Source organism: Canis lupus, chromosome 5 (assembly GCF_003254725.2).
Source record: "Canis lupus dingo isolate Sandy chromosome 5, ASM325472v2, whole genome shotgun sequence".
NCBI lineage: Eukaryota > Metazoa > Chordata > Mammalia > Carnivora > Canidae > Canis > Canis lupus.
In genome coordinates, this window is record NC_064247.1 from 32696510 (window position 1) to 32717983 (window position 21474).

General features: G+C 56.0%; 2 protein-coding genes across 5 annotated transcripts in view; both read left to right on the forward strand.

The window, feature by feature from the left end:
* Window positions 1–693: 693 nt before the first annotated feature.
* On the forward strand, window positions 694–7091 carry EFNB3 (ephrin B3). 2 transcript variants are annotated; one of them, XM_025428519.3, is made up of 5 exons: window positions 694–1337; window positions 3556–3848; window positions 4068–4160; window positions 4252–4356; window positions 4809–7091. In XM_025428519.3, exons 1-5 carry the CDS (start codon window positions 1216–1218, stop codon window positions 5216–5218), a joined length of 1023 nt encoding a protein of 340 aa, XP_025284304.1. In that variant the 5' UTR covers window positions 694–1215; the 3' UTR covers window positions 5219–7091. The 2 variants fall into 2 exon arrangements, with proteins under 2 accessions (XP_025284304.1, XP_025284305.1); XM_025428520.3 differs by having other exon boundaries at window positions 1022–1337; window positions 5630–7091.
* Window positions 7092–13072: 5981 nt separating this feature from the next.
* DNAH2 (dynein axonemal heavy chain 2) overlaps window positions 13073–21474 on the forward strand; it is an 87619-nt gene continuing 79217 nt past the window's right edge. For 2 of the 3 annotated variants that reach the window (XR_003128317.3, XM_025428482.3), the window contains exons 1-4: window positions 13073–13184; window positions 14716–14898; window positions 17330–17391; window positions 19010–19180. Coding sequence is in view for 2 of the 3 variants with exons in the window: in XM_025428482.3 (XP_025284267.3) it covers window positions 14730–14898; window positions 17330–17391; window positions 19010–19180 (402 nt within the window). In the remaining variant the exon portion in view is untranslated. The remainder of the gene's footprint in view (window positions 13185–14715; window positions 14899–17329; window positions 17392–19009; window positions 19181–21474) is intronic. The other variant, XM_049110163.1, reaches the window with a different exon arrangement.

Here is a 21474-nt window from a genome sequence, read left to right on the forward strand (position 1 = left end):
CCCCCAGGATAATTGGAAACAGCCCTTCCGGCTGCTGTGGGTTTGGGGCCGTAGGTACTCCTTTTCCTCTCCAGGCCGGCTCTCCCCGCCGCCTGGCAGCCTGGGCCCCAGTTCACGCCCCGAACTCTTGCCTCTCACCGGTCCCAGGTAGCGGGACAGGAGGAGGCCGGCGCCCCAGGTTGGGGTTCGGGGCTCGCCCGCGTGACCTTGGGCCGGTGTCGGCCCCGCGCGCCCCACCCCGTGCCTCAGAGCTTGCATCCCTACCTTGGGGACCCCAAAGCTCTGCCCCTCCCACTGCACACAGGTAGTCGTGACGACCAACTCAACCCACTTTGTAAAGTGCGGAGCCTTCAAGGTTATCACTATCCTCTCCAGACCTGCCGGGAGCTGCGGCGGCGTTCCGGGCTGGGGTGGGGGGGCCGGAGGGGGGCGGAGGCTGCGGGAGCCGGAGGGGCTGGGCTCCTGGGGCGGCGAGGGCGAGCGCCTTTCTGGATCTGGGCGCGGAAGGTTCCAGCTGCCCCGGCGGTCCGCGGGCCGGAGGGCAGACGCGGCGGCGGCGGCAGCAGCAGCGGGGAGGTGGCGCGGGGGCGGGGTAGGGCGGGGGTGGCCGGGACAAAGGGGCGCGGGGTCGAGGGGGCGCGGCGCGGGGAAGGGGCGGCGGCAGGGCGCGCGGGAGGTGCGCGAGGTGAGGGAGGTGCGGGGGGCGTGGGCTGCGGGCTCTGCCGCCCGCTCCGACGCCGGCTCCAGCTCCGGCTTTTCCCTCCGCCATCCTCTCCCCCTCCCCGCCACTCCTTTAACTCCCCCCGCCCGGGCTCGGCACTGGTTTCCTCCCCGAGCCCGCTGCCCTCAATCCCGGCGAGGCTGGGGCTCCGGCTCGCGCCCCTCCCTCGCTCCGTGGGCCGGCGCCCCATGCCGCCCCCGCCCGGCCCCCGGCCGCCCCAGTCCCCCACTTAGGCCGGCCCTGCGATCCCGGGGAACCGGAGCGCGGGCCGGGGGCGTCGGGCGCCCGCAGGCGGCCCCAGGAAGGGCTCTCGCGGGCTGAGCGCTCCGCGGCGGGGGCGCGGGCAGAGCAGGAAGCGGGTCCGTGTGGGAGCGGGGGGCGGCCGCCGCCGGGGTGGTCGCGGCCGTGTCGCCGGGGCCCGCCGCGGCAGCCACCGCAGGGGCAAGCGACTTTGGGGGAGTTGGTGCCCCGCCCCCCCAGGCCTCGGCGGGGTCATGGGGGCCCTGCGTTCTGGGCCAGGGGGCGTGCGAGTCGGGGCCCTACTGCTGCTCGGCGCCCTGGGGCTGGTGTCTGGGCTCAGCCTGGAGCCTGTCTACTGGAATTCGGCAAATAAGAGGTGAGCGGCCCCGGGTTGGGGCGACCCCACACCCCTCGGGCGGGGAGCAGGGGCGCTGTGGGGATTTGGGGAGGGGGGCTGGCTCTCGGAGCCCGGAGGAGGCCAGAGGGAGGGAGGGTGCAGGAGCTGCGAAACGAGCTGATGGTAACAAGACAGAGGTGATCTTGGGAGCCAGACTCCTGGGTCACAGACAGTCAGAGCTGGCTGTGGGTGGCGACAACCATGTGTCGGGAGTTGGAAGGACCCCACAGGGGCGAGGAGCGGAAAGTTCAGGGGTCGCCGCCGGGAGGGTAGTGGAGCGGTTATTTGGGTTGCTGAGGGACTTGTGTCCTGGGGGGGGGGGGGGGCTGGGCTTGAAGGGAGCCTGGTTAATGTCAGCTCTCAGGAGAGCCGCTGAGTGGGTGCCGCTGAGCGCAGAGGGAAAGGGCAGGGTGCCTCCCTCCCCAGAAGGGACCTGGCGGCAGAGATGAGGGGCGGGAAGGGGGCTCCGGGCGTCCCCCCCCCCCGCCCCCGCCCGCCCGGCAGCTCAGGCAGGGCTTCTGGACTCTCTCCTCACCGTCTGCCCCCTAACTCTTGCCCACAGCCAGAGGGTCAGTGAGCCCTTGGCAGATGGAGCTCCCCACCAGAAGATGTACCTGCCTTCCTGGCTTGGAGACTTTTTTTCTTTTTCTTTTTCTTTTTTTCTTTTTTCTGGAAGAAACCTGGAACCCCTTCTTTCTCTCTTGCATCTAGAGTCCCCGGGACTCCTGTGACTCCCTCCCCCATCTTTGCTGCAAACTCTTCCATCAGACCCTCTGTTCCCCAGCATGCTTGCTTTGCTCTGAAAAAAAAGGCCAGGGGTCACACGAAACTTCAAGTCACGCGGGGTAGGACAGAACCCTTGGGAGGTCATCTAGGTCCCTGGCCTCCATGCAGAGCCCGCTTTGCGTTAGCAAAAGAGTTCTATGGTTTGCAAACTTCCCCCCTTCCCTGGGGAGGCTGTGTGAGGCCGCCGGAAGGGGGTGGGCTTTGGAGCCCACTACAGCCTGGATCTTGGTCCGAGCTCTGGCTCTGCTGCTTTCAGCTCCATGGCCTTGGGCAGCCACTTAACTTTTCTAAGTCTGTATCCTCAATCCTCACACCTTTTATGAGGATTAGAGAGGTAAAGTGTTTGAAGGTATTATATGCTCATTAAAGGAGAACTAGGATCATTGTTTGTCTTCTCTTGACGTCCCAGACTCCCTGTCTCTCTGCTATGTCTCTGGGTATAATCTCAAATGTCTTTTCTCAGTCTCCTACACCAACTCCCAGCTACAGTTTGAGTGTCAGGGGGAACCAGGAGGATCTAAGTTAGGTTTATTCTTATAGGGTTGAGAAAAGGGACATAGGGTGTTCTGGGGCTCTCTGGGAGGTGGGGGAAAAATGGGTCATGTGGGAGTCTGGGAAGATACTGAGTAGCAGTCCCTGTCCCCGTCGATGCACAGGGAGGGGCTGCTGTCATGGGCAAGTAAGTAGTGGCTGCACCAGGCTGATGGCTACCTGAGCAGAGGGAGGTGTGGGCTTGCAGAGGCTGTGGTTAAGAGAGTCAGCTCCTTCAGTTCTGGAGCAATAGGGCACTTTTCCTGGGAAGTCTTGAGCCCCAGGGCAGGAGGGCTGCTGAGCAACAGGGAGATGTCTGGGGCAGCTGGCCCCCAGACCCTGCTCCCCATTAGCCTCATGGAGGGCCACTGCCTGACCAGGCGTTTAACTCCTGTCACATCGCCTGGCTAACTTGGGACACTGGTCTGGATTCCCCTCCACACTGGCCCCCTGCCCTGCTCCTCACCTCTCCTTTGCCCTGAAACCCCTCAAATTCAATGGTGGCCTGGGGGAGGGGAGGCTCTGCCCCCATGGTTGACTGCCGTGGTATAGTGAAATCACCTGGGATGGGTGGGCTGTGTGGTTCCAGAGAGGCCAGCTCCTTGGTAACTGGCATCCTGTTGCCATGGCAACGGGGCTAGTGATGGAGCGAGAGATGGCAGTGTGCATGTGGTGAGGGCGGGCTGGAGAGTACATTTGGGGCTGGAGACCTCTGAGCCTGGCTTCCTGCTGCTTCTGAGTCCTTAGTGCCTGCCCTGTCAGAACAAGACTTTGCCCTCTGATGAAGGCTGTCCTGCAGGGATGTGGGGTGAGGGAGACCAAGGTCTGGGGGCCAGACCTCTGACAACTCTCCTTGTCCACCTTGCCCTCCTCTTGACAGGTTCCAGGCGGAGGGTGGCTATGTGCTCTACCCTCAGATCGGGGACCGGCTAGACTTGCTCTGCCCCCGAGCCCGGCCTCCTGGCCCCCACTCCTCTCCTAATTATGAGTTCTACAAGCTGTACCTGGTAGGGGGGGCCCAGGGCCGGCGCTGTGAGGCACCTCCTGCCCCAAACCTGCTTCTCACTTGTGACCGGCCAGACCTGGATTTGCGCTTCACCATCAAGTTCCAGGAGTATAGCCCTAACCTCTGGGGCCATGAGTTCCGCTCGCACCACGATTACTACATAATTGGTACTGCTGGGCAGAGGGCAGGGCCCCTGGGGAGGTGCTCCCGAGATTGAGGGCAGAGGGGCCGAGAGAGAGAGAGAGAGAGAGAGAGAGAGAGAGAGAGAGAGAGAGCGCGCCATGATACCCTCCCCCTGGGTGTCAGCAGGGCTGGGGACGGGGTTGGAATGGAACAGGGGCTGGGCTCTGGGCTGCCAACTTCTCCCTCTGGCTCTCCTCCCTCAGCCACGTCGGATGGGACCCGGGAAGGCCTGGAGAGCTTGCAGGGAGGCGTGTGCCTCACCAGAGGCATGAAGGTGCTTCTCCGAGTGGGACAAAGTGAGTGGGGGTTCTGGGGTTGGAGCTGCACAGGCATGCTCAGGGGGCTGCTGTCTTTAGCCCCTCTGTCTTGGGTCTTCACCATCTCCAGGTCCCCGGGGAGGGGCGGCCCCCAGGAAGCCTGTGTCTGAAATGCCCATGGAGAGAGACCGGGGGGCGGCCCACGGCCTGGAGCCTGGGAAGGACAACATGCCAGGTAGGAGCTAGGGGTCCAGCCTCCTGCCTTCCCCGCACTCCCCACACCTCCTCTGCTCTCAGACCCCAGCTGCCCTGCCTTCGCCCTCTCCCTCTGCCTTCAGTTTTGTGGGGTGAGGGGTGGGGGGTCGATACAGGAAAGAGAAGTGAGGATGGGAGGGTGGGAGGGGAGTGGAAGTCAAATGAGGAAAAGACTCAATTAGAACTAATTAGCCCAGCCAGTGCTTCAATCAGTACTGTCAGAGGAGTGGGGAAGACTACTCAGCACCCAGCTGAAGGGCTGGACACACCTGGATTCTGAGTGGGATTGGAGGGGAAGGGAAGGTGGGGTGCCCGGGAGGGCTTGGGCACTGCTGGGGAAGCCCATGGGGACCCCCCAAGGCTGGGTGTTTGGATGCCCCGGTGGCTCCTTCAGCCCCTCCCCTCTTTCCTCCTCCACCCCTTCCCTGCCAGGTGACCCCACCAGCAATGCAACCTCCCGGGGTGCTGAAGGCCCCCTGCCCCCTCCCAGCATGCCCGCGGTGGCCGGGGCAGCGGGGGGGCTGGCGCTGCTCTTGCTGGGCGTGGCAGGGGCTGGGGGTGCCATGTGTTGGCGGAGACGGCGGGCCAAGCCTTCGGAGAGTCGCCACCCTGGTCCTGGCTCCTTCGGGAGGGGAGGGTCTCTGGGCCTGGGCAGCGGAAGTGGCATGGGGCCTCGGGAGGCTGAGCCTGGGGAGCTAGGGATAGCTCTGCGGGGCGGTGGGGCTGCAGACCCCCCCTTCTGCCCCCACTATGAGAAGGTGAGCGGTGACTATGGGCATCCTGTGTACATCGTGCAGGATGGGCCCCCTCAGAGCCCTCCCAACATCTACTACAAGGTATGAGGGCTCTCTCCCACCTGGCTCTCTTGAATCCAGCCCTTCTCGGGGGTGCTCCTCCAGTGTGAGTCACGGTTGGAGGGACACCTCTAGCATCCCCTCGGCCCCTCTGCCCCATCAGCTCCTGTGTTCCTGCTGCTGTCATTCCCTTCCTCACTTGTAGGATTCCTTGAGACTCCTGCCCTTGGTTGGCTCCTCCCCCTTGTGCCCCCGCAGAGACTCAGCCTCCTGCTCTGACCCAGCGAACCACCCCCCATCCCTGGTCCCCATGTGCCCCTCACAAACCCAGATCTAGGGGCGGGGACTGTCTGTCTTTTGGTTGGCATCTCTTCCTTTCTGCCTCTCACTGTTTTTCTCTTCTTTTTCTTTTCTCTCTCTTATTCTCTCTCTGTCTCTCTCTCCCTCTCCTGTCTCTAGGTCTGTTCCTCTTCCCTAGCAGTCCCCTCCCGAGGCTCCTCTTACCGGCTCCTCTTACCCTCTCGGCTTCTTATCCTAGGCCTCTCCCTAGGCCTCTCCCATCTCCCTGGGTGGGTTGGGGGGAGGTGCAAGCATTCTCCCCTCAGCTCCCTCTTCTGACCTCTCTTACCAACTGCTCCCCTCAGTCTGCCAAAAATGCGGGCCTCGCGGGGAAGGCTCTGGCTCTGGTGCTGCACCCCAGCTCTGGGCATGGGCGGCAGGGCCTCCTTCTCCGCCCTGCCCCAGGCCTCTACCTACTCCAGCCCTCTGGGGTGGTTGGGTCATGACAGCTGCCAGGAGAAGAGGTGTCCTGTTTTGTCAGTGGCCAGCAGCAAGATATGAACTAGTTGGGACACACACAGTGCGCAGATTTTGGTCTGACACTGAATGGGCCACTTGGGACAGGAAGTGACTGGCTCCAGACAAGAAGTGACCGGGCCTGGACAGAAGTGGCCTGGCAAGTGGCGGAAGCAGTGCAGCGGGCACTGGAAGTGCCTTCATCCAGGACAGGAAGTAGCGCTTCTGAAAGAGGAAGTGGTCTGGCTGGAAATTGAAGTGGCTTAGTCTGGGGGGCGGGGTTGGGAAGGGAGAGGGTGCTCTGGTGGCTGGTTCTTACTCTGTGGAGAAGTTGGGGCGGTGGGGGGGGGGGACAGGAAGGACTTCCTGTTGCAGGAGGAAGCTGGAACTTACTGGCTGTAAGAAGACAGGGTGGACTGAGGAGGATTTTCCTAGTCTTCAGTGGCACTTCCCGGGATCTCCCTTCCCCGTTCCCTCTGCTGCTTTTAGGACAGCTAGGGTGACTGCCATAGCTGTGGCAGGCCTAGTTTGTCCCCTTCTTCTTCCCTCTCCCTACCCCAGTATAACCTCTGTCAATCAACAGGACTATCGAGAACCCACATGTTGTCCCCAGTAACCCAGAGGGCTGTCTTGTCCATCACATCGTCCACTTCCTCGTCCCTTCAAACTCAACACAGCTCCCTTCTTAGTGACCAAAATGGTGGCCTACTGACTGGTCTAGCTGCCGGTGGTACTTAGCAACCGCCACCGTTTCCATGGTGACCAGCTCATACCTCTACCTGCCCTGTAGTGCACAAATCGGGTGTTGCCTTCTTTTTCCTCCTAGCTCTGTTCCATTAGATCAGAGCTGCCCTTGGGCACCAAGTCGGCCACCTCAATCACCAGCCAAGATGGTTACTTTGTCCACCAGAGGTCAAATCATCTCTCTGGTACTGTAGCTCCCAGCTCCTTCCTGATTTTGCTAATCACTCCTTCCAGAGGACAGGAAGTTGATATTGCCATGGGGGAGGTGGCGGGTGATGGCCGTCACCTCAGTAGTTTTACTGTAAAAGGGAAATTTGAACAACAAAAACCAAAAAAAAAAAAAAAAAAAAAAAGAATAAAAGACTTCAAAAGTTGATAAGAAGGCTGGAGAATGACTGGGTGGGTATGAGCTGGGACAGAGGACAGATAGGTAGACTGACAGGGCATGAGTTGGGACAGAGGACGCATGGGTAGACTGGCTTTCAAGCTGAGAGTTGGATCACATGGGGCCAAGGGGAAGTGTAGGGAGCCGGCTAGGTTGGAGGGGTGAGGTGGGCAGCACCTGGGGATACATGGGCTGGGTGGGAAGGCTGAGGAAGGCAGCCACTTCCCGGGGATGGAGGGGGGAACCTGGCCAGGAGCAGGAGTTGCCAATGCACCCAGTGGGGACATTGGTTAATATATGTTCACATGTGTCTGTTGCTAAACCAAAGCACCAGGGATGAGCGAGGCAAGTCGCAGTCAGGAATAGAGTGGGTTCAAGTCAGCTAGGGTGACTGCCATAGCTGTGGCAGGCCTAGTTTGTCCCCTTCTTCTTCCCTCTCCCTACCCCAGTATAACCTGGGGTATACTTGCCCCTGCCCAAGGCACCCCTGACTTGGAGAGTTTTGCTGTTGGGGACCAGTGTGAGGAGAAGTGGTGGGACTCCCCAGAAGACTCGCTGCCTGCCCCATGCCTCCCTGTGTGCCCATAACCCAGGCTCTTCCCTAAAAATCCTGGGTGCCCAGCCACCTAGACTCAGCCCCATTCTCCAGCCACAAAAGCAGCCGTCAGGAGCATCGCCCTAGCCATTCGGCAGGGGTCACAACCTCTGCCCTGCCTGCCTCTCCCCTGACTTTAGGTCCCCTCCCGCTGTCTCCCATCTGCCTGGGGGTCAAGGGGTCCTCCTGCCCCACTCTGTCCAATGGGACCCCTCCTCCTCCCCCTGTCCCAGCAAGACGCCACCCCCCGCCCCCCGCCGGGCCCCCCCCTCCCCAGGAGGTACAGGCGCTCTAGGAGGGGAGCTGCAAACTGAGGCCAGGTGCTGGGCTGTCTGGAATTTACTCCTGTCCTCCTGAGCCCGCCCGGAGCAGCCAGAGGTGCGGAGGCTTGAGGGGGGTGGGAGGGCTGGTCCCTGCCCCTTAGTGGGGGTTGGTTGTCATGGCAACATCCCCTTCTCCACACAATGGGAAGCCCCCCTCAGCCTCCCGCGTGGATGGAGCCGACAGCCCCATCGCTGGCTATCAGCCTCAGGGACTTGGCAACCGTCACTATGGCAACCCAGAGCCCAGCAACAGGGCCCAGTGAGAAAGGGAGGGGTTCAAGACTGGGGCAGGGCTGTGTGTGGTGAGGGGGCCAGGGAGCCCGGGGAGAACGGCCCCCCTAAATACATCTAGAAGCACAGGTGGAGAGACAAGAGGGAAGAGAAGTGGGATAAATAGTCTCGGTGACAAACAGCTCGCCAAAGCAGCCAAGACATCAGAACACGCTGAGAGACAGGAAGACACCTGGGGACAGATGCACAGCTGGGGCGAGGAGCAGTGTAGTCTGCAGAGCACCCCACGACACACTCCCTCGGAGCCCAGGCGTCTCTGGGCTCCCCCCACAAAACAGGCACACACTGACAACGTAAGCCTTGCAGCTTGCCCCCCCCCCCCCCAATGTGTGGTAGCTTGTGTCGCTCTCAGGCTCTGTGAAGGCACTGGTGACCTCCACACAGAACAACACATGCCACCCCATGCTCCTTCTGGGTACAAATACGCCAACATGTTCCCTGGGGAACAACGACAACACAATGCACACGGGTGGGATGACATTCTTTTTTTTGGAGGGAGTTCACATATATATTCGCTCAACATTCTATTAAGTTGTCTACTTTGTAGCTTGTCGGGCTCCTGGGAATATAGAGTAAATGCAGCCACATCCCTGGTTGGCACGAAGTCCATGTGTTGGTGGGGGACAAGCCAATAAAGTTTCAGGCAAGGACAAGTGATAGACACCAAACAGAGTAATGGGACGAAGAGGGTGGAGAGTAAGAGGGAGATGCTTCAGACGAGGAGCTCATTTGGGTCAGACCCTGAGTGATGCAGACAAAGGCCTGCACTGTGGGAAGGGCATGCCCTGGCAGAGGGAACAGCAAGTGCAAAGCACGGAGGTGACCTCTGGGTGTGTTTGGGAAGAGCGAGAAGAATCTCACAACCTTGTGGAAGCCCCAGATGCGCCCCAGATGTGTCCCATTCTGCCTCAGCCTCGGTCTGGAGGGAAGCAAGTCTCTTAAGGTCCAGAGCCTACAATGAAGAACTTGGTCTAACTTGGTCTTGCTTTTCTTTGCTTTGTGTGTTGTGTGTGAGTTATGTTTTCCTCAACTACGTTTTAAGCTCTGGGAGGGCAAGGACGAGGCTTTGAGGTTTTTGTGGGGGCTATGGTACAGCATCTAGAATGGGCAGGCAAAGAGGAAGTAAAGAAACCAGGGGAACTGGGGATCACAGGTGCTAAAGCTGCCCCCACAGCAGAGGCTCTCCTGGGGCGTGAGCTGCAGAGACTCATGCTTTGCAGGATATGAATGAGATTGATGTGTGTGTGTGTGTGTGTGTGTGTGTGTAGCAGGGTTACGTTGAGGGCTTTTAAGGAAAGGAGTGTAGAGCTGCAGTGGGAATTTCTGATGGGGAATGGTCGACATGGTACGTGGAATTCCTCTTAGAACGAAAAATGGGGCTTCCTAAGTGGCTTTTTGGGGAATCGTGAACACAGGGCACCCCCTGACAGTAGGGTGAGTCTCAAGATCTGTAGGCAGGCCAGGAGAAATGCCGCAGGGCAGTCTGGAGGCAGGGGGCTGGCTGGGATAGGCTCAGAGCACTGGGGACAGCTGGGAAAGGAGTGGACACCGGAGACGTCTGGGAGGGAGCAGGGAAGGCAGAGTCCTAAAGGCAGGTCTCACAGGGACCAGGTCCCAGGGACCCCTGCTTTCCATGGGGCATTGAAGCATTTGGGGTCCTGGTTCTCCCTCTTCTCCCAGTGCCCTTGGAAACTCAGGCACCAGCTCCCTCCAGCTCCATGGCTGGTGCTGCTGGTGGTGGCGGTGAGACTGAGCAGCCTCTGGGGGTGGCAGCTGGTGAATGGGGAGGAATCTGTGTGCTCAGCAAACAGCAGCCCCAGTGCCCGTGGCTGCCTCCTCCCTCATCAATCAGCCCCAGCCAAATGTCCTTGGATTCCCACCACCCCAAGGGGACTGGGGCTGGGCCAGGGTCCCCAGGGGAGTGAGATGGGGATGGGTGGGGGGAATTGTGTGTGTGGGGTCCTTGGCTTCCCATCTCTTGGCCTCTGTTCATTTTCTTCTCTCCTGGAAGCTCTTGGCTCTTCGTGTCATAGACTGACTCTCTCCTGGCCCCAAGCATTGTGAGGGCATCAGCTACAAATCACCTGTGGGGGTCTGCTGGGGGAAGAGGGGGGAAGAAGGATGAGTCAGGGCTGAAGGAGACTCTCCTCTGGTTCTCACGGGACAGCCCAGGGCACAGTCAGTAGGAGGTTGCTGGCACTGAGGCCCTGTCCCCCCCCACCCTCCCTCGTTGGCCTCTCCATCCCTGACGGATGCTCTGGACAACAGGCTGAGACCCCACTCCCTGAATGTCCTCTCTTCCCATCTTCTCTGGGCCCCCAGCCCTCATTCCCTGCTTCCCGCCAAGATCCAGAGGTCCAGCCGCCAGCTCACCCCAAATCTGCTGCTCCCCACTGGGGAGACTCTGGCTCAGTCTTCCCTCTCCTTGGCCCCTGCTCCCCTCAGGGACCCAGGCGTCCTGCCCACTCCCTTCACCATAACAACCATTCTTTGGGAGTTGCTTAAGACTTTAATATCATTTCATTAAGTCAGCTAGTTAGAGAAGGTTGGGCTCCCAGAGACTGGGGTGGGCAAAAGACAGACGGCCAAGGTAGGGGGGAGGCAAGGAAAGAGTCCCCCTCTCTCCGTGGAGATGGCTCTGAGACATCAAATATTGACAGTGAGAGAACAGAACTTATTAAATCTGGGACAGGGGTGTGCACGGGGAGCTGTGGGAATAGCCGGATGCCTGGGTTCTGAGGGTAATGAAGGTCTGGGAGGAGGGAAGGTTCTGAGGCTGGGGGTGCAGGAAGGGTAAGGGTCCTGCACCCAGGTACAACTCTTCTGTCCCTTTCCTTTGGGAGGTATTGTGCCTTGGTGTCCTGGCTGTTGCTCGGCCATCCCCTGGAGTCCCTGGGGACAGGACCCCCCCATCACAGCTGTGGTTGCTTTCCCTTCACCCCTTCCCCCTACCTCCACCTCTGTTGATGAGCTTCAGCAGTGTTTAATCGGATTGAGCAGTAATTAGCAAAGCAAGATGTTTGATTACCTATTTAGCATAATGTAGGGGGCTGGGATCTCCAAGCACAGCCAAGGGTAGGGGGTGGTCAGAAATGGGGTCCACACCACCTTCCTCTTCTGAGAGAGCCAATGAGCCCTGCGGTGGAAGCCCCCCTCATACCTCCCCACAAATCTTCACTCCTTTGGGGATCTTTCCCTGGGGGGATCGGACCAATCATGTCACCTCTCTGCCACCCACTGCCTGTTTGGTTAGAGGATGAATCACTTAGCCCTCCTTGCCTTGCTGTGCAGCTGGTTTGGGGTGTGGCAGGACCCCTGGCAACTTCAATCTTGGTCTTCGGCACTAGGACGTTGGCACTAAGACGTTGGTCTGGGCAGGGGACCGCAAATCAGAGCCCATGCGCCTCCCTTAAGGATAATGGGGTGGGGGATCCCTGGGTGGTGCAGCGGTTTGGAGACCTGGGATCGAGTCCCATGTCGGGCTCCCAGTGCATGGAGCCTGCTTCTCCCTCTGCCTGCGTCTCTGCCTCTCTCTCTCTCTGTGTGTGACTATCATAAATAAATAAAAAAAAAAAAAAAAAAAAAGGATAATGGGGTGGGGGTAGGGAGAGGTCCCCAAGGCAGGGGGTGTCAGTTCTGAAAATCAGGACAGGTGGGATGGTGAGGTTAGTGTTGGGTGTGGATGACTCCCAGGGCCCTTTAGGAGCACCTGAGACAGCCGAGCCTTGTGCCAGGTTGGCATCAGAGACCCGTCAGGTGTGAACACCACGCAGAAAGAGGGGGAACGGAGGTGCCAGCTTCTCCCCCTCCTGATCCAGCAAAGAAAATGTCATCCATTTAGCTCCTCATGGAAATGTAATCAGTGGGCTCGCTGAGGGCTTTGTCTTAATTAGGCACTATTGATGGAAGCAGGGAGGGTGCCTGCCCATCCCCCGGACCCGCTTCCTCCCTTCAGCTCCTCCCGCCTCAGGTAGAGCCCGGGGCCGCGGGCGCCCCCTCTGCGGCTCCCGGCCTGCAGCGCCCCCTAGCCCCCGCTGAGGTCTGCCCCCCTCCCCGCCCCCCCCCCCCCCCCCCCCGCTCGCCCAGGACCCAGCCTTTGTTCTCACGGAGAACCGAGCCCCTCCCCGGCCCGGTCACCTTCCCCAGGGAGTCCCCGCCTCCCGTTCCCCCCAAAACGGGCGACGCTTCCCAGAGCCGATCCCCAGGTTCCCCTAAATTCCAGTTCCGTTCTTCCCTGGCCTCTCCCGCCCCGCGCAGCCCGGTGCTCCGAGACCCCGGTCCGGGCGCAGACGAGGGAACGGGCGGCAGGGCACGGGTGCTCCAGCCCCGCTTTTTCCCCCGGACCCAGCTGCGGCCGCGGCTGCCTCGAAATCCTGGAGCGCCTTCCAGGGCGCAGACCGGCCCCGCAGGCGGGACGCCGGGCGCCACCTGCCGGACGCGCGGGGAGCGGGCCCGCAGACGCGGGCGCGGGGTCGGACGCGCGGGGCTGGCCGGCCGTCCCGGTGACCCGAGGGAGGGCAGCTAGAAGTCTGGGCCCCGGCCGGTCTTGCCCGTCCTCGGACCACACGCCGCCCCCGCCCCGCCCCGGCCAGCGGGACTCGGAGGCCGGCCCCCCACTCGCCGGCCCTGTGGCCAGGGGCCCAATGGGGCGCCGGCGGGCCGAGTCGGGCGCCCCGGCGGCGGAGCTGGGGCTGCCCTTCGCCTGCGCCTGCGCCGTGGGGGCCGGGCTCGCGGGCTCGCTCCCCCGCCGCTCGCCCCTCCCCGCGCCGGGTTGCCTTGGCGACGCGTGGCCGGCGCGGGCGGGAGCGGGGCTCGCGGGGCCACTTCGCAGCTGGAGTGGCCGGCCAGCAGGCCTAGGGAGGACGAGGTCGGCGTCGTGAGGTGTGTGTCAGGGGCAGGGAGGACAAAGGGAGACGTGGGAAGGGGCCGTGGTGGTGGTGGAGGGACAGAGGGCGGCGGGGGCAGAGGGCGCTGAGGGGCACTTGGAGGGGAGGAGAAGGGGCGGTCGGGGTCGAGGCGTGGCGGGGGCGGGGGCCGTTGTGACCGTTGTAGGCAAGTCTGCCGCCCGGGAGGCCGCTGCAGGACAGGGCCGGTCCCCTGGGCCTGTCAGGGTTGGGTGTGGATGACAGGTCCGTGGTGGACCTGGGGGGGCGAGTGCTCCGGGCCTGGCCCGCGAAAGCTCCGAGGGCCGCAAGAGGCACAGCCTGACGCTTCTCTGGAGACCCGCGGCGCTGCCACAGTTGGTTTTATTGATGCGCCAGCCTCCTAGAACTGGTTTCCTTGGAGCAAAGTACACATCCTTCACATTGGAAGCTCACAACCTGTGATCGATGCCTGGGGCGCTTGTGGGGACGAGGGAGGAAAGCCACAGGTGGCTGCCGAGCTGGAGCTGGATCAAGGAGGGATGCCCAGCCGCTCACACCTTGCCCCCCTCTCCTGGGATTCTGAGAGCCTGCCAGAGATGCTCCTGCCTCCGGGCGCCTACTTTGCGGAGCCTTCCTCCTTCCCCAGTGCCTTCTCCCCCAGACACAGTTGGAAATTCCACCTTGGGGGACTTTTTTCTCCTTTCTTCTTCCAGTCTGTTCTCAGGGCACCAGAAGTCAGCTGACCTTGGTCTCCGTGATGAGTTAGCATAGTCAATCAACTATGCTAAGGGACCTTTCCAGTACACACAGATGGAGGTTCCTACCCACCCACAGCCATGAAAAGCTAATGAGACATGTCACAAATAGGGTTTTTCTTTGCTTAGGGAGGTTGCACATTTTAGTGTGGGTAGGAGGAGAGTTTCATCATGCCTCCCCCCTGTAAGAGAGGTTAGTAAGCTGGGAAGACAGGAGCCACCTAGGAAGATCATCTGGGTGTGCTTCATTGACTGGACAGAAGGACAAAGGGTGGGGAGGCTGGGGACAGTCTTACCTCTCCTGGGCCTTCTCTCACACACACCTGTGGCCCTCATGGGGTAAGGTGGTTGAGGGCGTGTGCAACCACGCCTCAGCTTGGTACATTTATTTATTTATTTATTTATTTATTTATTTATTTATTTTTGCCTCATGATCTTCCGATCTCACACTTCTGGGCAGAGACAGGGGCTCCTCAACCCTCCTTAGTGGGGTGTCTGTCAGGCTACCGTCTCTTCCACTTCCATTCATTCCTAAAGCCTTGGAGGGACAGTTGTTTTTTGACCCAATGCCCTGAAGAAAGCAGGTTGCCCCAGGGGAAGGAGTGAGGTCTGCAAGACCCTCTGTGGCTCATGGAGCAGAGTGTGGGTATCCCCAGATGAGACGATGATCTTGGGGGGAGGAGTGTCTCAGTCAGTTTGTGAATTCACAAGGAACTGAGTGTACTGGGTGGGGGGCCGGGTGAGGGTGGATCTGGTTGTGGGTGTGCCCCTCAACTGCCCACGTGTCCGCAGGTTCTGCCCACACCATGTCCAGCAAAGCTGAGAAGAAGCAGAAAGTGAGTGCCTGGGGCAGTGGCAGCCGTGGAGGGGCCCGCAAGAGAGCTGCCCAGGCTGCTCTGGCCTCACAGGCTGCAGAGACCACGCTGCCTTCCGGGGAGCCTGAGGTGGAGCCTGAGCCCCTCAAGGAGGAGCTTGGTGGGTACCTGCTGGGGAGGAGCATGGAGGCAGAACCTTTGTGTTTAGAGAGGGTCCGAGGGCTGTTGCTTCTGGGTAAGAAGCCAGGGCCTCAGTGGCATCTCAGGCCTGTTGCTGGGGTCCTTTTTCTGTGTTTTGCTCCTCGCCGGCCTTAGACCTGTTCTTTCTTACTCTTTCCCCCTGCCCCTGCCACGTACCAAGAGCTCACCTCACTAGCCAGTGCTTTCTCTCAGCCCCTTCCTCCTCGCTTGGAGTGTTCCTCCTTGCTCCTGCCACGCTGAAGAGGGTTTGATCTCTCCGTTCCCCCCCCCCCCCCCCCCCCCCCCCCCCGTTTTCACCCCGGGTGGCAAAACAAATAATGTTTTTCTCCCATTAAGCCCATCACCATGGCGACCCAGCTTGCTTTGCCACCCTTTGAGTCCTAAGCCTGACTGATCGTTTCTCCCATCTGTTTAAAGCTCTTGTAGCTCTGCCTCTATTTTGGCAGGGCCTCGGTAGACTGGGGGGGGGGGGGGAGGGAGGGGGGTTCAGGTTCAGGGCCACTAGAAAAGCAGCCTGATATCTGCATGGAGGGAGAAAAGAGTTTAAAGAGGCTGCCTCCCATGGCTTTGATCTGAGGGCCTCCTTCCCTGTGGGTCAGCAGGGTTCTGAAGGGTTCTGGTCCCTGCGGCTGTCACGGGGCTGTCCCCCTTTGAGCCCTGGCCAGTGGAGCTATGACTCTGAACTAAGTATAGCCCTCCTCTTTTCCATGGGGCTTCTTTACACAGCTGGCAGCCTGTCAAGATGGAGAGAAAATGGAGTCCCCTTTTCATATTAATAGTGGAGATTAGACATGGGTGGGGAAGAAGGGTCCAGGGCATGCAGGGTACCTAGGTACCTAGGACCCAGATTTTCTCTTGAGTTCTCTTGGAAGCAAGCATCGAAAATGAGACCAGGGCAGCCTGGGTGGCTCAGTGGTTTAGCGCTGCCTTCAGCCCAGGGTGTGATCCTGGAGACCTGGCATAGAGTCCCACGTCAGGCTCCCTGCATGGAGCCTGCTTCTCCCTCTGCCTGGGTCTCTGCCTCTCTCTCTCTCTCTCTCTGTATCTCTCATGGATAAATAAATAAATAAACAAATAAAATCTTAAAAAAAAAAAAAGAAAGAAAGAAAATGAGACCAGCTCCTAGAGGTTGGCTTCCTGGAGTAGAGGGAGGGAGCAGGAGAGGCAGTGAGGCTCAGCTGGGAGGGTCCTCAAGTGTGGGGAGGGAGGGAGATTCTAAATGAGAGCACTGACCAGCAAATACAAAGACTCCACAAGTCCCTTAGCTCTAAGCCTTTTTATCGTTTGGTGTGGAGACAAGTAACCCCAGCAGAGGTTCAGAGGGGTCCGGGGCCTCCAAAGCAGCCCCGAAACACAGTAATCCCTGTGAGCTTTGGAGTTGGGGAGGCATTGCAGCCTGTCCCGTTGGAGATGGAGGGGCCTGCTATGGTCTGGGTGTTTGTGTGTTTCCCTCCCCCCCCCAATTCATACATTGAAATAAATCCTAGTGCCCAATGGAATGGGATTAGTAGGGGGGTGGTGCTTTGAGAGGTGCTTAAGTCATGAGGATGGGATAAGTGCCTCATGAAAGTGGTTCCAGAGAGATCCCTTGCCCAGTTCTTCCACGTGAGGACACCATGAGGAGTTTGTGACCCAGAAGGTGGCTCTCAGTGACCAGGCCAGCATCCCCAGGTAGGACTTCCAGCTTCCAGAAATGGGAGAAATAAGTTACTGGTGTTTATAAGCCACCCAGTTTGTGGTGGTTTGTTAGAGCAGATGCTGGTCTAAGGAGAGCCTGAAATGTTTCTTAGTAAAGGTGGGTTAAAAGGGCAGACACGCCGTCAAGGTCTGTATTAACAACCTGTGCTTCCTTAAACGTTTCTTAGTTCCCATTCAGAAAAGAAGAAGAACAGGTTTGTAATTCTATATTTGTAATTTGAAAAAAACTTTAAAATTTTTAAATTTATTTATTAGAGAGAACTAGAGCTTGTGCATAAGCAGGGGAGCTGCAGAGGGAGAGGGAGAAGCAGGTTCTCCACTGAGCAGGGAGTCCAACTCGAGGCTCGATCCCTGGACCCCGAGATCATGCCCTGAGCTGAAGGCAGACGCTTCACCAGCTGAGTCCCCCAGGCACCCCAGTGTCGTGTTTTCAAGGCTCATCCATGGTGTAGCATTGTGGCTACTCCGTTCCTTTCTGTGGCTGAATAATGTTCCACTGGTATTTGTTCATCCCGTCATTTGTTGTTTGAGTTACTTGAGTTATTTTCACTTTTCGGCTGCTGTGAACACGTGTGCTTGAGTGTCTGAGTACCTGCCTCCCCTTCTCTTGGGGAGATACCCTGGGTCATACTGTGACTCTGTGTTTAAGTTTCAAAGGGACGCCTTCACTTTGGAATGTTTATTCTCCCCAGAACCAACCTTGGAGGAAACTGTAGTAGAGAAGGAGGAATTACAGGAGCCGGAGGTGGACGTGGTAAGTTAGGGTTTCCCCCCCCATACCAACATTCTTCCCCCACAACCAGGGCATCAGAGGGTTAGTTGTAAGATGGTGCACGAGGGATTGTCTTTGGTCTGTCACTTGCTTTCTTCTCCTCTTTGCTGGGAGCCTGCTTACCGCCAATCCGGTCCACTGGCACAGTTGTCCCCCCAGCCTCTGTCCCCAGGAGAAGAGGGCTTTAAGTGAGGGGCAGGTCTCTTAGCTTTCCCTTCCTTGTCTCCCCACCTTGAGTCAAACTAGGACAAGCTTAGTTTGTGACACCCGACTCTTTATCAAATGAATTGCACATTGTGGCCACACCCTGGCAACAAGCGCTTTCCAGACCTAGGTGTTAGCAGCATAGTAATACACGCTATAGCTTGGCTATTTTAATTTGTATTTCCTTGATTTCAAGTGAAATTGAACATTTCTTCATATTTTCACTTTCCATTTTCTATGATGTGACATGTCCACTCCTGTCCTTTTTTTCATGCATTTCCTGGGGTTGCTATGTTTTCCTCATAGGTTCATCTACGTCTTTATATAGGGGAAATTTTAGAGCACCTGGCTTTCTCGGCTTGGAAACTATAAGTGAAAGAGACTTCTCATCCTGCAGGAGAACAGGGAGAAGGACAGGGTGGCTCTCTGTGTTCATCTTCATGTCTTCTAGTTTCCTTAAATATTTACAGCTTTTTAATTTTAACTTTATTTATTTTTAAGATCTGATTTATTTATTCATGAGACACACACACACACACAGAGGCAGAGACATAGGCAGAGGGAGAAAGAGGCTCCCTGTGGAGAGCCCGATGTGGGACTCAATGCCAGGACCCCGGGATCATGCCTTGAGCCGAAGGCAGAGGCTCGACCCCTGAGCTACCCAGGTGCCCCATAGCTTTTTTATTTTCTCTAGTAATCTGTACAGACTTATCGTGGGGCTTGAACTCACTACCCTGAGATCAAGAGTCGCACACTCCTCTGACTGAGCTAGCTAGATGCCCTAAGTTTCCTGAATTATTTAGTGGAGTTCTACAGATGATATTTTTTCTGATCACCAGTTACAGTGTTTTCATCTAAGTTATATATTCTTTGGTGTTTCTCAGTTTTGTCTTTTCCTCTCCCTTCTTCCTCTCTGGCTTTTACTTTTTTTTTTTCTTTTTTACCTCCTAATCAGCTTTTACTGGATATCTCCTATTACTTCTGTGTCCCAGGAGGCTGCAGCCTTATCCCTTTTTTTCTGGCTTGCCATCTTTGCTCCTGGTTGCTTGCTTCAAGCTAATATCCTATGGGTTCTCTTGATTTAGTTTGACTTCGAGGTTGAGGATTGCTTGACGATGCATTTTTACAACCATAGGTATAAAGGAGAGATCTTGAGAAGATAATGTCTTGCACTTTTCATCCAGTGATCTATTCTAGTTTTACTTGTAGAAGCAAGGGAATCTTATTGTCTTGTTTCTTCAGAAGCTTGAAACCTATCATTCAATTCATCCTTAGCCTTGTCTTCACCATTCTGGATCCGTGTGGCTTCTCATCCTCCTTGTCTTCAAGTGTACTCAGGAGAAAGGCCTCATCCTAATAGCCATACCTGCTTTGGCTCTCTGCTCTCCTTCTGTAGAAGCCCCTTTTCCTGTCCCGAGCCGTGCTGACAGGTCTAGTGGATGCCGTATGGACAGCAGAGCATGATGCCGTTCTGGAACACTTTGCCCGGGACCCTTCAGAGCTCGTCCTCACCATCTTCATCGACCCCTATGCAGGGCTGAAGCTAGAACTGAGTATGCCAGTACAGGTGGGTACTCTGCTGTCCAGACTCCAAGGCGCTCTTGCCAGGGAGCCGAGAGTTCTGTGCATCTCAGTGTCTTTGAGTCTTATCTGCTAGACCCAAGGTCTTGAGCCTCATGCTGTGTCAGGAACCCTGCTTGGCGGTGGAATACAGAGAGGAATGCGGTGGGGTGTTGCTTTTGGTGATTTCATGGTCTAGTGGGGAAGACAGGCATATGCAGAAAATTTACAAATATTATGATGCCATGGGCAGAGCTTCATAAGAGCTTTATAGGGACAACTAATAGAGCCAGTAGAGGGCTGGCAAGGCTTGGCGATGCAGGTGATATTTCAGGTGGAGATGAAAGGTAAATAGGATTTCACTGAGTCTGGGTAAGAGCTGTTCCGGTTAAGAACACTCTATGTGTGGAGAAGAGCTTTGGGAAGTGATAGTGGAAAGGTAGGCAGGGCTCAGCTTGTGGAGGGCCTTGTGTGTTATGCTTATACAATTTGGCTTCTGTCCCAGAGGGAACTAGCAAAGGCCTTCATGGGTAGGTAGATAACTATTTCAGCAATGTGGAAGATACATCAGTGAAGAGTAAACCACGGGTAGGGAGACAGTTAAAAGACGGGTATAGAGTAGCATCTGGGCGGGGCGTGTACAGATCATTATTGTAAAATTCTTGTAACTTTTCTACATATTTGAAATTTTTAAAATAAAATGTTGGAAAAGAGAAAGGCTTTTGCTTTGCTTTTATTGGCAGTGCACATCAAAAATTGAAATGATAACATGAGCATGGCCCTGTGCAGTGACACAATTTGTGAAATGTTCCAGATTAAACAAAAGCAAAAACAGACTGTAACTTTTTCCTGCACATGAGCAGTAGTCAGCTATAAGACCTCATGGAAGAAAAAAAAAAGATCTCATTCATAAAAGGAACAAAAATTTGCAAAAATGTGTAGGATTTCTATGAAAGAAAATGACTGTGCTGTGGGCCATGTCAGATCTGACGACACAGTGAGCCATATCCTGTTTCTAGGTGGGAATCTTAATTATAAAGACCGTTCCATCTAAACAAGTGCACCATTTTAATGCAACTCCAATCAAAGTACCACAGTCCCTAGATCCCTTGTGTAAAGATTTTAAGATATATCCAGAAAAATCCATGAAAATCACAAAGAACATGATGAAGATGAAAGTACTGGAGGAGAGCTATAAATATGAACATCTCATATTAAACCATAGAGATTAAAACAGAGTTGTGGTGCCCATCTCTCCATCTCAGGTCATCAGTTCAAGGCCTGTGTTGAGCATGTAGCCTACTTTAAAAATAAATTTTAAAAAATAAAACAGACTTGTACTGGGCCAGGAATACGCATCACATACACAACATTAAAGACACAAAATACAGAAACGTATATGTAAGCATTTTCTATAAAAATTGCATTTAAAATTTGTAGGGAAGAATGGATTATTCAGTGAATAGAATTGGGAATAGGGAAAACAAAATTTTTTAAAAAATTTTATTTACTTATGATAGTCATATATAGAGAGAGATATATATATATCTCTCTCTCTCTGTGTCTCTCATGAATAAATAAATAAAATCTTTTTTAAAATTATTTTTTAATTTTTATTTATTTATGATAGTCTAAGGGGACTATTTATTTAGCTGAGGGGAGGGGAGAACAGGGAGATGTTAGAGGGCACAAAGTTTCTGACACCAAAAGCGAAGGCAACCAACCAAAGCTAAGCAAGTGAAATTACATCAGATCAAGAAGCTGCACAGCAAAGTTTCTTCCATCAACAAAATGGAAAGGCAATCTCAGGAATGGGAGAAAATATGTACAAATCATATATCTGATAAGAGGTTAATACCCAAAATATATAATATCCAAAATATATAAAGAACTCAAACAACTCAATAGCAAAAAAACAAAAAACAAAAAACACAACAGTCTGATCAAAAATTGATCAGAGGTATTGAAGAGACATTTTTCCAAAGAAGACATACAAACGGCCAACGGGTATTTCAAAAAGTTGTCCCTATTGCTAATCAGGGAAATACAAATCAAAATCACTGTGAGATACCATCTCACACCTGTTTGACAATGGCTATCATCAAAAAGACAAGAGATCACAAATGTTGGTGAAGATGTGAAAAGGGAACACTCATGTGCTGTGGTGGGAATTTAAGTTGGGGCCACCACTCTGGAAAACGATACGGATGTTCCTCAAAAAATTAAAAATAGAACTATCATATGATCCAGCAGTCCGCTTCTGGGTATAGAACTATCATATGATCCAGCAGTCCGCTTCTG